Here is a 14,086-nt window from a genome sequence, read left to right as displayed (position 1 = left end):
CTGTTTGTGTTGACCTTTTGACTGCGCCTTTAGTTTCACTGTGTTGGTCAAAGAAAAGTTAAGGTAATTATTCCTATGAATGCGCACATCCTGTCTCCATTCACGTGTTGAAGTAGGTTGAGGGTGATGAATGAAAGCGCGGTGGAAGGCATTCATGTATTTGCGAAGCTTTGATTTCATTCAGTTTGGATGTTTTCTGCATCAGCGGTTTAGTTTTTTAACAGGTCTGTTTTAATTAAGGTCTTATAAGCATTGGGATATTTATTTTCAACTAAAAGCTAGTTTTATCCGCACATACATAATAATAGTCTGTTATATTCCCAGGTGGACTGTCAGAGCCAGAGTCACCAACAAGTCCAGTATCCGCACCTGGAGTAACTCCAGAGGAGAGGGAAAGCTCTTCTCCTTCGAGATATTAGATGACAGCGTGAGTACAGAGTTCTCGATGTCTGTTTTTTGCACGTCAGCGTATGTCACACACGTCGGCAAACTGTTGCACGTAAATACAAATTTTCTGGTCAACAGGGAGAAATCAAGATCACCGCCTTCAACAAGGAAGCGGACAAGTTTTTCTCTCTAGTGGAGCAAGGCAAGGTGAGCAGATCCCCCTCAGCCGCATCCTTCCACATTGGAAGTGACAAGAGCTTCATGATTAGTTTTGTAGGTTTTGCACCCTGCTCAGGAAGGTTAAATATTTTCACATTCTGATGGTACACAGAGGCTTTCAAAATACTCTTAACTACTTGCAAACCAAACTTAAGGCTAGGTATCTGTTTGGTATGCACACGGCTCCTCAAACATAGGTATTATTGGTAAAATAGTAACAAAAATCCTCCTGCGAGATCCTCCTGTGCCTGCAGGACGCCGAGCTAATGAATGAGCCGGGGGCAAGTATTAGAAGATTCTGTCAGAGAAATTTATTAAGCCATTTTTTTTTTCCACTAAAATCTAAATGTCTGAGGCGTATTAAATATTTGGTGGACATATGAGGCTGACTGAAGTTAAAGAAAACTTTTAAAAGCGTGACATTGTTATACTGAACAGTGCTAGACTCGCTTTGTAATTTCTCTATTTTTTAATAATTAAGTAGGTTGTACAGTACTGTAAGTTATAAGGGAACGATTTTATTTCTCTGTCTTTCAGAGAAACTTCAGCTGTTTCTGTTTCTACGAAACTTAAGTTCCCATGTGTATATTCAGAGTTATTAGTCGCTCTAATCGTTTTTTTGCTAATCAATTTTTCTAAACCCTCTACAGAACCCAGAGCTAGAAACCTGCAGAGCAAAAATTTAATTCAGATAAATTCCTACGTCTGAGTGAAGCGTACATGCAGCATATAAAGGAATAAAAGGAGATGCAGGGAGCCAGCGTTCAAAGTGTTTGCAGAGTAAATGTTAAAGGAGCACTGAGCCTCAAGACTGTGTCAGTGGTGACAGTTGTTACATTACAGGTACGCAGGCTGCTATACTGTATGAACGTATGAGGTATCATAGGCAGATGGGAGAATTATGCACATCATTGCATAATTCTCTGCTACTGGCAGTGAATGCTGGGTAGGCTAGTGGGGGCCAAGGCAACAGATGAGAAACACGCAGCTCCGAGTAAGAGACCTGCACAGAAAGGTAAGGGGGACGGAGATGCAGAGAGACTCAGAGTTAATGGCAGGATAAATACGCCGGCCTCCTCTAAGCGGGTCCTGTTGTCGAGAGATTATACTGCAAGAAGTAGGAGGCACAAAGCCTGCAGTCTTTGCTCTGTGCAAAAAGGATTTTGTTTAGACAAAGCTAATGTGAGACTTCAGCTGTATTAGTTTGTCTAATTAACTCGGTATCTTTGTTTGGTTATTGCACGGTGCATAATTGTTAGTTTTGTTTCCTCAAGAGTGGAGTTCTTATATTATAAGTAGTGCTGGGCCTTATGACCAAAATGTATTTCTCAGTATTTTTGCAAAATCCTGACGCTGTAACGTTATATCACTGCATTTTTGTTTATTTATTTATTTATTTTCATGCACAATCAGGTGTGCACAACATCTTCTACTGGTTGAGAGAGGAATTAATGGATTCATTCATTAATTATTTACTTACTGATGACGCATAAATATTGTAGAATAACTTTTTTATTGGTCGTCGTCTCTTTTTTTTTTAAAATCAACAACTGACACATCCCAAGTTCTTCCGTGTCTTCATGGTCTTCTCATTCTGCCTCTTAATTTTCGGACCTTTCCACCTTCACCACACCTCACAGTGACGCAGTCGCACCACGCGTGTTAGGAAGCCCTACAAAGAAAATGGTCCGGTTTGAAACGGTGCCTCATGGCACAGCATACTGAACGCTTTTTAATCCCTTTTTAATCAAATACACCACCCAGTGTACCACCCAGCCCTAATTATCAGAATTTGTTTCCATAAAGACTAAAAGTTTGGAGGATACCCTCTATTTTGGGTACTTATACTGAAGTCTTGTATTAACTTTGGCTGAACTTCAGAATGTATTTTGCTCAGAACAAGGACGAAATGCTGCTTCCAGGCTTTTTGTCTGTATGTCGTAGAGCAGATAACACATAGAGAGAACAGACAGACGGAGTGAAACTCCTCCTCACAACCAAAATGTGTCTTAATTTAGCAAAACACTGTGGTAATCAATTAGATTTATAGAAGCTGCTTTGTCTTAATTTCAGTTTCATTCCAGGTCTTAAAGATAAATTGCTGGAAGAAAGCAATTTCCTTTCATCTCCTGGCTCTGTTTGCCCGTGTCTAGTCTTTTCTCTTGTATGTCCATGCTTGTAAAAAGCTGATCAAACGATGGAGTTAGAAATAAAGTCTGCCACTATGGCGAATGTTGTTGCACAACAAGTTTAAAGAAGGGCAATGATTACAGTGACCTGACACCCTGTGAACTCGCATATGGGCATGTACCTACTAGAATTCAAGGCAAGCACTAATACTTGGTCTTAAACTGGTTGGGCTTAAAAAAAAAAAAAAAAAAAAAAAAAAAAAAAAATCCTGAAAGCAGGATTATCTTTAACCACGGGGCGCTGGTTCAAGACCTTGTGTCAGCAAACATCTGCTTTAGTAAGAAATTTAATGCCTTCCAGCTTCAGCTCATGTTACATAACAGACACTGGCCCCTGAACTTACCACAGGGCTGCAAATAAAACTTAATTTTATGCAACAGTTTAAAAACATATACTAGTAGTCTTACAAAAATGGTAAATAACAGACTTTGTATTTAAGAATCCCCTATTAATGTTATAATATACTACCCTCAGATGGAGCCGGTGTGTTCTACACTGACTACTCTTTTTATTTTGTGTTTAATAATAAAAACAACAAGTAACAGACACACAGAATCCCCATGACCTTCCATTTGCATGTTCCTGGTTTGTTATCAGTGTGACTAAAGACAGGTAGAACATGTTAAACCTACTTAACATAGTCCGGCCCTCACAGCTTAATAACTCAATTAACCCTGACTGTCATTTTGCCAGTCACACACACAGACTCTGGTATCAGCCACTGGCAGTGACTCCCAACACGGGCCCAGATCCAATTTGTGCCCTCTGCCCTCCAAAGAAAACTAAAGGAATGAATCCGTCTTCCCTTCGTGATCTGAGTATTGACAGAACGGTGTGTCGGGGGGGTGGGTGGGGTGGGAGGGACGGGGGGGTGACTGCCTCTGAGCAGCCAGAATGCTTATCACATTAGTTTCATGGTCAAATCTGTGTGGGGCAAATCAGACGGGGAGGAAAGCAGGAGAGGAAAGGAAGTCACCGTGGCAGAGAGGGAGAGTGAGCGTGGGGTGGGGGGAGGTGTTGGATGCTTGGGAGAGTAAATGAAGAAGTGTGTCTTGCAGATTGAGTTTAAATTATGCTGTTTAACAGACTCGCTCTCAGCTGCTTCTTATTTTCTGGTGAATTAGACGAGTGATGGGGCTGATATGACACCACGTCTTACTTGGTCCTGGAGGTCTCTCCAATTCTTCCTAAGAGGTTTTGGTTTAACGGGCACTGTATTAATGATAATAATTTCCTGTGCAGGATCAATAAAGTGGTCTCCAATTCACTGAGTCATAGCTGCTTTAAAATTCACATGAAAGAAGAAGTTGGATGAGGTCTCGTTCTGTAACGGCTTTTGTTCACCCGTTCTCTGCAGGTGTACTACATCTCCAAGGCTACTCTGAAGGTGGCCAACAAGCAGTACACAACGCTGAAGAACGACTACGAGATGACCCTCCACGCTCACTCATCCATTGTGCCGTGCGATGACAGCCTCGGCATCCCCGCGGTGCACTGTGACTTCGTGCCCATCGGCGAGTTGGAAAACAGAGACAAAGACGCGATAGTTGGTAAGACGCAGCAATAAGACTTTATTTGTACTAACGAACTCATAAAAGAACAACTCAACAGTGAGTGAGCAGGTAAGTGCCAGGGACAGCTGGGGAACAGGCACGAGATGTGACTGCTCACACACTTTTTTTTTAACCTCACACACCAAAACCACATCTGTCAAGCTCTGAAACACTGATAATGAACTCATCCAGATGGGTGCACATGTGTCAGACCGATCAGTAATGTGTTTAGTGCGTTCTGATGATGGCATGAGTCACTGCCTCGCTAAACTTGGTGGAAAAAAAAGGTGTTAAAGACTGAACAATGAAGCGCTATTTGGCAACTGTGTGGCACTTTTGTTTGTGTAAGAACATTGCCAGTCAAAAGTTTTAGAACATTCACAGAAATGTGTCCAGTTTAATGTCTCATTTAACTCTGAAATGAAAACACAGACCAAATAAACAACTAAAGTAAAAAAAAAAATAAAAATCATGGAATCGATACAACATATTGATTTTGACTCATCAAAGTAACCATCTTTGGCTGATTTGACATGTGAACACATTTTGTTGCAGAAGTTCCCAGAAATGTGTGTCACTTGTAACATGCTTTGCTCTCACTCTTCTGTCCAGTTCATCACAGACCAGCTCCATTAAAGTTAAAGACTAGAGACTGGGCCATGGTCCACTCTGTGTTTTGAAGCTTTTAAGCTGTGGAGTGAGTCAGGCCATCAGTGCATGACTCATACGGCTGAAACTCCAATTAATTTCTCATTTTCAGGACATAAAAATTGGTGAAAGTCATAAATTTAACTTCCTCATACGTGTTACTTAAGAACAAATGCGTTTGTACCATTGGATCCTGAAGGAGGCCCATTGAGTAAGTGGACTGTGACTGTGAGTGTTTGAACACGTGTGTCATCATCTCTGTAACTGCTGAGTCAAACTCATATTCTGGTTGTATTGTCAGCTAATTTAGACACTTTAGAGTCAGTTGTGAACAGAGGGTGAGAGTAGATTAGACGGGGACAGAATGAGGGTTGATTCAGGCGTCAGATTCAGGTGCAAAGTGTCACCACAGTGAGGGAACAATGAGTGGCTTTCATGGAATTTTCTGGTTTAAATCTGCGAGTTGATATTCACAAAAGTACTTATTCTTAGCAATTGTTTTGCATTTGTTTTCACAAATTCAAATCTTTTCTACAGATGCACAAATTGGATTTTCTATTGCACATTTTTCTGGCTTACAAAGGTAGATTTACCATCTATTTGTGAACAAAATCCTTCACTCTACTTTGAACCCCTACATCCCTCTGGTATTTAGTGAAGGTTAGTTGTAGTGCCTGCTCACTGCACCTGAGAGGAAAGTTCTGTCTCTGTGACAGCTAAATGGGGATGGTTCAGATTGTGGTTGAAATTAGTTAATTATCTTGGCAGTTAGGGGTGGGTATTGGCAAGGACTTCACGATACGATACGTATCACGATACTTAAGCCACGATACGATACATTATTGCGATATTATAACATATTTACTTCAATCTTCTACATAGAGAATTTTTAAATGCAGCTTAAAATACACATTATATATATGTACATCAGATGACAGAGATAATTCATTGGACAAATGGAGTTGAAAAACAATATCATTCCAAACAATCCACTTCCAATTTATTGCACAGAAAAAGTGGTGGTGGAGGTACGGAAGTCGTTCACAATTGATCCAAAACGTGACTCTTTCTTTTTCTTTTAAAATAGATATTACAACATTCAAAATCGATATTGTATTGGAAGAAAAAATATTGCAATATATTGCCATATCGATTCTTTTCCCACCCTATTGGCAGTGATTGTATAGTATCTGCTCAAAACAAGTTTGTTTGAATAAGTAGCTAAAAAAATAAACACAAAAAGTGCCACAAACTGCTCACCCTCACTTTAAAATCAAAGCTTAGGTGGCGTTTGCCAAGATGTCGACAGCCAGTGGCACCCAAAGTTCAAAACCGCTCTTCAGGAAACCAGAAGGCAACGCTGTGGAGAGTTAGCTCATCTTTCAATATGGAAAAGTTTTGGACACACCATAATAAATAAGAAATGAATGATCTGAAAGCAATTAAAACAATATAACGTACCCTACTGAGTGAACATCCATGTCGCTAATCTTGCATGATGGCCGTATTGTAGACTGGGAGCAGTGTAAGCCAGCCTGGCACCACACTACAGAGTTTAGAGACGCCCTGAGCAGTTTAGCTGGAGGATTGTGTTTGTGTTGGTCACAGAGGGGCAGTCTTACATGTCCTGTGTTCGTTCTCTTCCTCCACTCCTTCTCATTCCGCCCCTTTGTTAAACAAGGGATTATAACATGGTAATGAGTACTGTCAGCCTGTTCCTGTGGTGATAATGGAGTTCAGAGGTGGGTGACATCGTCTCAATCATAATGGAATTAAGGAGGACTGAGAGAGCACTGGCACAGAGTGAGGGGGGAAGAAAAGAGTTCAGGAAAAGGTTAGCGGAGGAAGCAGGCGGGAGGATGAAGTTGAGAGAATGACGGTTTGTGAAATCAGCGATGGGATCCTGTTCAGTCATTCTGTTTAATGAATGTGAGCTGTGAGGCGACAGAAACGCTAGCCACTGTTTTTGGTCTGTGTCATGCACAAACACACATCAGCAGGTATATATCTCCGGTTTTATGAGGAAGAAAACTGTCGTAGACAGAAAGACTCCAGAGCTCTTTGAGTTATGAAAAAAAAATGTTGCTTACAACTGTTAAAATGGTTGTTATATCGGAAAATCTTAAGTTGTTTATCACATGATGCCCATTTTTCACATTTTCTGCATTGTGTAAGTTGATTTAATCCTTTATAGGGCACTCACTGAAATACTTGGACATCGTAAATTTCAAACCTAGAGTGTCATCATAGGACATCAGAAGACTGTTTTACTTTTGTGGATTTTTTTTTTTTTAATGAAGATAAATTAATTTAACATATATGTTTCCTTGCCCTTGAGTGATAAACATGTGAACATGTATTTAGACAATTAGAACTTGGTCAACATACACATTATCACATTAGGCCACTTCTACGTGTTACCTAATAAATCAGTTATGCTCAGTTATAGAGGTTGACCACATTTGACTCTGATTTAAACTGAGATCATCTCCTTGATCTTCTCTGATTCACAGGGATGCATGCTACCGTATATGGTTCTTAGCCCCGTAAAGGGTTGACTCAAATATACCTGTCATAGCTTTAAGATGCATTGTTCCGTCTTTGATATCAGTGACCTCGTGACATCCCTGTTTGTTGTAGAATTAGCGCCTCATAAATGAAATTGCCTTGCGCTGATTTCGCTTTTTAATATTAGTCATGGTAGGCCCGGGCTCTCCACCTTCTTTGAGCTCAGCAGTGGCTGCTCTTCACTGCTGTAATCCTAAATGAAGTGTTTAGGCCTTGAACATGACAAAAAACATGAATGAGGGATGAGTGTGTTTGTTGTGATTTGGAATGTGGTCTTGGGTGTTAGCCAGCCTGTTATGACATTTATGTCAGTCTGCTGTGATTTGGCAGTATCAGAGGGGTGTCAGCTCTCCGCTGTGTTGGATCTTTACTGCTTTTGAAGTGATAACACTTCACATTAGTGGAATACATCCAAGGGGCATTTTTACACTTTACACCATGCAGAGACATTTCTACACATAATGTTATTTTTCTCACCGAATTGTTAAAGTGTTTGTCTGCTTGTTTTCGTCAGCCAGCTTCTAGGTGAAGATGTTAAAGGACTGTCTTTTTTTTTTTTATCTTAGATGTGATTGGAGTATGCAAGAGCGCAGAGGATGTATCCCGTATCACCACTAAGAACAGCAGAGAAGTCTCCAAGAGGGCCCTTAACCTAATAGACGCAACTGGCAAAGTGGTGACTGTCACTCTGTGGGGAGAGGAGGTAATAACTATAATCTCTCTCTCTCTGTATCCATGAGTGGATTTGCAGTTTAACATAAAATGTGTTGAGCAGACTGTAATTAATCGTGTGTTTACGAAGGTGCCCATGCGTGTACGTCCATGCACACATAACGTATCTCTGTGGCTGCTCTTGCATACACAACACTTTGATTGGGTTTTCTGGGGCTGTTAAATCTGGATCAGTCAAATCATTCCTTTGACCTTCAGGACTGTTTTGGACCAGAGTCTCTGATCTGAGACAGAAGGCTAAATAAATCTCGGATGTGCATGAAATGACACCATTCTTCTCTAAGCTCATTCGATCTGCGAGAGCTAATCCTTCCTCTTTGCCATAATCCCCCCCCAAAAAATGACTTTCAAATTAACTTGTAGGTTGTCCATTTATAAAAGAAAACCATATACACTATATTGCCAAAAGTATTCGCTCGCCCATCCATACAGGTGCTGGCCAGTAAATTAGAATATCATCAAAAAGTTGAATTATTTCAGTAATTCCATTCAAAAGGTGAAACTTGTATACTGTATACTTTCCTTCCACACATAGTGATATATTTCAAGTGTTTATTCATTTTCATTTTTATTATTACAACTGACAGCTAATGAAAACACCAAATTCAGTATCTCAGAAAATTAGAATATTCTGAAAAGGCCAATGAAAAAAATGTTTTTTTTAGAAATGTTGGCCAACTGAAAAGAATGAACATGAAAAGCATGCGCATGTATAGCACTCAATACTAAGTCGGGGCTCCTTTTGCCTCAATCACTGCATTAATGCGGCGTGGCATGGACTCGATCAGTCTGTGGCACTGCTCAGGTGTTATGAGAGCCCAGGTTGCTCTGATAGTCGTCTTCAGCTCCTCTGCATTGTTGGGTCTAGCGCATTGCATCTTCCGCTTCACAATACCCCATAGATTTTCTATGGGGTTAAGGTCAGGCGAGTTTGCTGGCCAATCAAGGACAGGGATACCATGGTCCTTGAACCAGGTACTGGTGGTTTTGGCACTGTGTGCAGGTGCCAAGTCCTGTTGAAAAGTGAAATCTGCATCTCCATAAAGTTGGTCAGCAGCAGGAAGCATGAAGTGCTCTAAAACTTCCTGGTAGACAGCTGCATTGACCTTGGACCTCAGGAAACAGAGTGGGCCAACACCGGCAGATGACATGGCACCCCACACCATCACTGACGGTGGAAACTTTACACTGGACCTCATGCAACGTGGATTCTGTGCTTCTCCGCTCTTCCTCCAGACTCTGGGTCCTTGATTTCCAAAGGAAATGCAAAATTTGCTTTCATCAGAAAACATAACTTTGGACCACTCAGCAGCAGTCCAGTCCTTGGCCCAGGCGAGACGCTTCTTACGCTGTTTCTTGTTCAAGAGTGGCTTGACACACGGAATGCGACAGCTGAATCCCATGTCTTTCATGCGTCTCTTCGTGGTGGTTCTTGAAGCGCTGACTCCAGCTGCAGTCCACTCTTTGTGGATCTCCCCCACATTTTTGAATGGGTTTGTCGTCACAATTCTCTGCAGGGTGCAGTTATCCCTAGAGCTTGTACACTTTTTTCTACCACATTTTTTCCGTCCCTTCGCCTGTCTGTTAATGTGCTTGGACACAGAGCTCTGCGAACAGCCAGCTTCTTTAGCAATCAACTTTTGTGTCTTGCCCTCCTTGTACAAGGTGTCAATGGTCGTCTTTTGGACAACTGTTAAGTCAGAAGTCTTCCCATGATTGTGGAGCCTTCAGAACAAGACTGAGGAACCTTTTAAAGGCCTTTGCAGGCGTTTTGAGTTAATCAGCTGATTAGTGTGGCACCAGGTGTCTTCTATATTGAGCCTTTTCAGAATATTCTAATTTTCTGAGATACTGAATTTGGTGTTTTCATTAGCTGTCAGTTGTAATAATAAAAATGAAAATGAATAAACACTTGAAATATATCACTATGTGTGGAAGGAAAGTATACAGTATACAAGTTTCACCTTTTGAATGGAATTACTGAAATAATTCAACTTTTTGATGATATTCTAATTTACTGGCCAGCACCTGTATAACTGAATTCAGGTGTTCCAATCACTTCCACGGACACAGGTGTGTTAAATAAAGCACCTAGACATGCAGATTGCTTCTACAAACATATGTTAAAGAATGCTTCGCTCTCAGGAGCTCAGTGAATTCCAGCGTGGTACCACCTGTGCTGCAAGTCCAGTTGTGAAATTTCCTCACTACTAAATATTCCACAGCCAACTGTCTGTTGAAGTGGTTTTATAACAAAGTGGGAGCGATTGAAGTGTCAGGCCACGTAAAATGACAGAGCGGGGTCAGCAGATGCTGAGGCTCATAGTGCACAGAGGTCACCAACTTTCTGCAGAGTCAGTCATTACAGACTTCCAAATTTCATGTGGCCTTCAGATTAGTACAAGAAAAGCTAGTAGAGAGCTTCATGGAACAGGTTTCTGTGGCCAAGCAGCTGCATCCAAGCCAAAAATCACCAAGTGCATTGCAAAGCGTCAGATGCAGTGGTGTAAAGCACCACCACTGGACTCTAGAGTAGAGGAGATGTTCTCTGGAGGGACAAATCACTCTTCTCCATCACGCAATCTGATGGACCAATCTGGGTTTGTTGGTTTCCAGGAGAACGGTGCTAGTCTGACTAAATTGGGCCAAGGTTAAACTCTGGTGGAGGGGAGATTTTGGTGTGGTGTTGTTTTACAAGAGCTGGGCTTGTCCCCTTAGTTCCAGTGAAAGGAACTCTGAATGCTTCAGCATAACAAGAGATTTTGGACAATTCCATGCTCTCAACTTTGTGGGAACAGTTTGGGGATGAACCCTTCCTGCTCCAACATGACTGTGCACCAGTGCACAAAGCAAGGTCCATGGATGAGACAGTTTGGTGTGGAAGAACTTGACTGGACTGCACAGAATCCAGACCTCAACCTGATCGAACACCTTTGAGTTGAATTAGAGCGAAGACTGTGAGCCAGACCTTCTTGTCCAACATCATTATCTGACCTCACAAATGTGCTTCTGGAAGAAAGGTCAAAAGTTCCCATAAATACACTCCTAAACCTTGTGGAAAGTCAGAAGAGTTGAAGCTGTTATAGCTGCAAAGGGTGAAGCGACCTCATATTTAACCTTATGCGTTGTCACTTAAGTTCATATGTGTGTAAAGACAGGTGAGAAAATACTTTTGGCAATATAGTGTATAACTTTCTGGCGTCTCCGAGTTGCAGACACGAACTACATTTATGAGGAACAATAACACAAATGCTTTGTCCGTCACACATTCCATCTCCTCAATTACTGTCTTTGACTGTGTTTTGTCTTTCTGCAGGCGGAGAAGTTTGACGGCTCTATGCAGCCCGTGGTTGCCATCAAAGGAGCTCGCTTGTCTGATTTTGGGGGCAGATCTCTCTCTGCTTTGTTCAGCTCTACAGTCATGGTCAACCCAGACATACCGGAGGCTTTTGCAGTGAGGGCCTGGTGAGTCACACTGGTGCGCAGGCACACACCGGCAATCACACGCTCGCATTGATAATCACATACAGGGTTGTCCACACACAGTGGTCATGCTGCCACGCAAACAACAGAGAGTATTGTTGCTGGGTGGCTTATATGCTTGAAATAAACTGTGATAAATACATAACGCAGAGAATGGGTGCAGAGGCGCAGGCACATACATAGATGAAAAAAACATGAATTCCCCTGATGATCACATGTCAGGAGACTGGTGGCATGTGTCCCCTCACTCCCAGCGGGACTCTAGACAGGGTGCAGACAGCATTGGACGGAGGGACTAACAGAAAAGCACAACATGGATATTTCTGGAATCCAGCCCTGAAGTGCTACTGTACGTCGTGCTCAGAGAGACGGGGGCACGGTGAGCCGCATCAAACTGGATTCCCATTAGTGGTTCCTATGGAGGGGTTTTGAATCATGACTCATTCACTCATTAAGGCTGTTCCCTAAGTCTGGCCACCGCTGAAATATAAACGCAGTTTTCTTTTCTTTTTCTTTTTTTTTGTATATGTGCATGGCAATTCTTTGGTGTGGATACAATTATGTGTTCAAATCTATTCTCAGGCAGGAAATTGAGTGAAGCAGCTCAACCAACAGCTTCAAAGCGTGAATACAGTAAATTAAAGGCTTTGTTACCTGTGGCTGTTGTTCTTACAGCACTTAATGTCTGGTTTTGTACGTTTTGCTAATTGCTCCGTGAAGCCCCTGTCATTTTTCTGGCTCTGTTGTATTGGTTATAGTGGTTCTTTGTGTTTGTTGGAGGAAGAGGGCAGGCTCCATCGCTTGAGCTTTAATCTTAGTCTTATTAGTCTCTGGTCAATTCACCATCTCATCCTGACAGTCAAAGGGCTAAATAACTAAGAAACGGCACCCTCCGTCCTTTCATCTTTCCTTCCATTCTTCTCTAATCCTTGGCTTTCCCCCCTGATCTCTGCTGCTGTTTGGTCCTCTCTCTCTAGTTTACAAGCCAACAGCAGCGACCGAATGACAATGAAGTTATCCAAGGAGCAGACTCTTACATATATATATATATATATATATATATGTGTATATATATATGTGTATATATATATATATATATAGACACACACACACACACACACACACACATATATAACAGAGACAGAGCGTGTCGGTCTGGCTGTAGTTCCCGTGGCAGTGCGGTGCTATGTGGGTTTGCTTGGACCAGGCTTGTTTGCATAATTCAAGGAAACTGATGAATTTGGATGATGCCTTGATTAGATTGGCCCTGCTCAGCCAGAATACAGAGCAGGAGTCACACTGATGCATTAAGATTTTAGAGTGAATATTAAAAAGACGCCTGAATATTTGAGATGGACAGACAAAAGGAGAGAAGGTTTTCATATCTAGGTATTTATCAAGATAGCAAGATTTATCTATGAATGCATTTCACGGTTGTATGTTACATGAAATATGTTGCAGGATACAGATGCAATGACTGTAAATCAGTTCAGGGATTAAGGGAATAATTTAGTTGTGGCTGAAGGTAGATTTTTAAGATAATAATAATTGATGCAGTGCAGTCTCTTAACACCTGCACTTGCTTTTGTGACTTCTTTTTGTTGTATTGTACTCTACTGTAGTAAACTATATGTGTTCTATATTAAACTCAGCCTAGTGCTATTTATAAATACACATTAGTATCATTTTGCATTCAATATTAAGCTATTCAAATATATATCTGTGTGGGAAAATTGTGTGGAAAAATAAAAAAAAAAAATATGAAAAATATCTAATCAACCAATTGCACCCTGCTACTCATGACCCTTAGGCCAGACCCCTTGAAGACTCACTCGTAATGATACATGGCTAATATCTCTTGTGTTCGCTCGTGTTTGTTTTGGTGTATGAACGAGGTTGCAGATACTTTTGTTTCTTCACGTGTTGCTTTCCATCTTAATGTCCGCTCTGCAGGTATGACCACGGAGGCTTTGCACAAGACAGCCAATCTCTTACACAGACGTGGTCAGCAGGAGGAGGATCAAGGGTGAATTGGAAAACGCTGAGCGACGTTAAGGATGAAGCCATGGGACACGGAGAGAAGGTGCAGTGCTCTCATAAATACACATGTCAGGTCATTGGTTTAAAAAAAAAAAGTCAGCATTAAATATACAGGCATTTAAAAGAGAGGAAGAAAGCAACGTTTTAAAGGGTAAGTTCACCTCAATGAAAAAGAAAATCACCAGAGACTGAAATCGAAAGAAAAGGGTAGGCGAGCCTAAAATCATTTCCATAATAAGACGCCAATACAGAAAGAAATAAAATTC

At 41.4% G+C, this 14,086-nt stretch overlaps 1 protein-coding gene across 2 annotated transcripts in view; it reads left to right on the top strand.

Annotated features, from left to right (window-relative positions):
• LOC125021760 (replication protein A 70 kDa DNA-binding subunit-like) overlaps positions 1-14,086 on the top strand; it is a 41,489-nt gene that overhangs the window by 9,805 nt on the left and 17,598 nt on the right. For both annotated transcript variants that reach the window (XM_047607931.1, XM_047607930.1), the window contains exons 8-13: positions 325-427; positions 526-594; positions 4,154-4,346; positions 8,132-8,268; positions 11,614-11,762; positions 13,734-13,863. In XM_047607931.1, coding sequence (XP_047463887.1) covers positions 325-427; positions 526-594; positions 4,154-4,346; positions 8,132-8,268; positions 11,614-11,762; positions 13,734-13,863 — 781 coding nt within the window. The remainder of the gene's footprint in view (positions 1-324; positions 428-525; positions 595-4,153; positions 4,347-8,131; positions 8,269-11,613; positions 11,763-13,733; positions 13,864-14,086) is intronic.

The sequence above is a fragment of the Mugil cephalus genome, chromosome 15, assembly GCF_022458985.1.
Source record: "Mugil cephalus isolate CIBA_MC_2020 chromosome 15, CIBA_Mcephalus_1.1, whole genome shotgun sequence".
Lineage (NCBI taxonomy): Eukaryota > Metazoa > Chordata > Actinopteri > Mugiliformes > Mugilidae > Mugil > Mugil cephalus.
The sequence above is the reverse complement of the archived record's forward strand: the minus strand, read 5'-3'. Positions and strand labels throughout refer to the sequence as shown.